We start from the raw sequence: 1,432 nt of genomic DNA on the forward strand, positions 1-1,432 counted from the left end.
TTTTAAAGGTTCTAATGAGAAAAAAAAACTATATTTTTTATACCTCAGGAATAGTTTGACTTGTTAAGTTTTTATATTTGTAAATGTAGATTTAAATTATTATATCTACTCATCAATTTGTTTAAAATTAAATTAAAAAGTTATTTTAATCAAGTTATAAACAGGAGAGATAGATCTCCCGGCCAAAAAAAAAAACAACAGGAGGGATGCATCCGGAAAAACGTTATCATGATTTATGAGTTTATTATTTTTTCCAAAAAAAAAAAAAAACCAAGACACTAGCAGACATGGTGGTCTTGATCAGTGAAACAAAATAGGTTTTGTGAAGTTGTCCGATAAAATTCTGAGAGCCTTACATTTGAGGCATGAGATAGATAGGATAATGGATCAGAAAATCCCATTCCACAAAAAATTCAAGCATGGCCATAGACGAGATTATCGACAGAAAAGAAACGAACATGATTATTCTTGTTTTGTTTCATGATATTATTATTTAGCCCAATTCATATATAGCTCTTCTACACCGGAACTCCCCATCCCTGTCTGTATTTTCGCTGGAAGAACAGAGAAATGGAAGCTAATGCACAGGCCAATCGCCGCATTGCAACAATCACGAATCAGCTTCTGCCTCCTAATTTCCAGGTTTCTTCCCCCCCTTTTTTTGGCTTCAATTCCTGTCTCCTCTTCTGGTAATTTATTCTTCAAAGCTCGGATTGATTTTCGATTTTGGTAATTTGGACTGAAATTCAAACTCGGACAATTCACACAACCAAATGAGAAAATTCGAAGCTTTAATTCTCAATTTAGCAACGCCTAGAACGAAATCTAAATCTATCGTAATGGTTCGTTATAACATCGTTTTCGAAAATTGTTGCGTTATCATGTGAATTTGATATGCTATTTGCATATTGAATTTGATAGGAAGGAGGTGATGTTCATCTGAAGAGAGTTGACTGCAGAGCGAAAGGTGGGTCCCCTGGATTCAGAGTTGCTATCTTAGGTGCTGCTGGGGGAATTGGCCAACCCCTTGCTTTGCTGATGAAGATGAACCCACTAGTTTCAGTTCTTCATCTTTACGATGTTGTAAACGCCCCTGGTGTCACGGCTGATGTTAGTCACATGGACACTGGAGCTGTGGTAAATTTCTTACATCGCTGCTACTTGCAATCTCATTACTGAATTGTTGATCCATGAAGCGCGTATACTTGACCAAATTAAGTTGATCTAATAGCATTGGAATCAAGTAATTAAAAGGTCCTTGTTCCTATTGCAAAAAGAAAAGTCCTTGTTCCCATAAATTTCTTATCAATATATTAGAGTTAGCATAAAATATTATATTATGCATTATCAATTTTTTGCTCTTAGTATTTCCAAAATTTTCAATGTAAAATGTTTTTTATAAATAGAAACTAATATAAATTTTCATGGTTTA

At 34.3% G+C, this 1,432-nt stretch overlaps 1 protein-coding gene across 1 annotated transcript; it reads left to right on the forward strand.

The window, feature by feature from the left end:
• Positions 1-489: 489 nt before the first annotated feature.
• Positions 490-1,212, forward strand: LOC114753504 (malate dehydrogenase, glyoxysomal-like). The gene is made up of 2 exons (XM_028942184.1): positions 490-642; positions 922-1,212. Exons 1-2 carry the CDS (start codon positions 571-573, stop codon positions 1,177-1,179), a joined length of 330 nt encoding a protein of 109 aa, XP_028798017.1. The 5' UTR covers positions 490-570; the 3' UTR covers positions 1,180-1,212.
• The last annotated feature ends 220 nt before the right edge of the window (positions 1,213-1,432 follow it).

Source organism: Neltuma alba, unplaced genomic scaffold, assembly GCF_004799145.2.
Source record: "Neltuma alba isolate B1F8T4 unplaced genomic scaffold, ASM479914v2 tig00007962_pilon, whole genome shotgun sequence".
NCBI lineage: Eukaryota > Viridiplantae > Streptophyta > Magnoliopsida > Fabales > Fabaceae > Neltuma > Neltuma alba.

Bases quoted from the DNA above. Each gene is read 5' to 3' on its own strand.
- LOC114753504 (XM_028942184.1), top strand. From the start codon at position 571: ATGGAAGCTAATGCACAGGCCAATCGCCGCATTGCAACAATCACGAAT. The intron at 643-921 runs GTTTCTTCCCCC...TGAATTTGATAG, and splicing joins TTCTGCCTCCTAATTTCCAG to GAAGGAGGTGATGTTCATCT.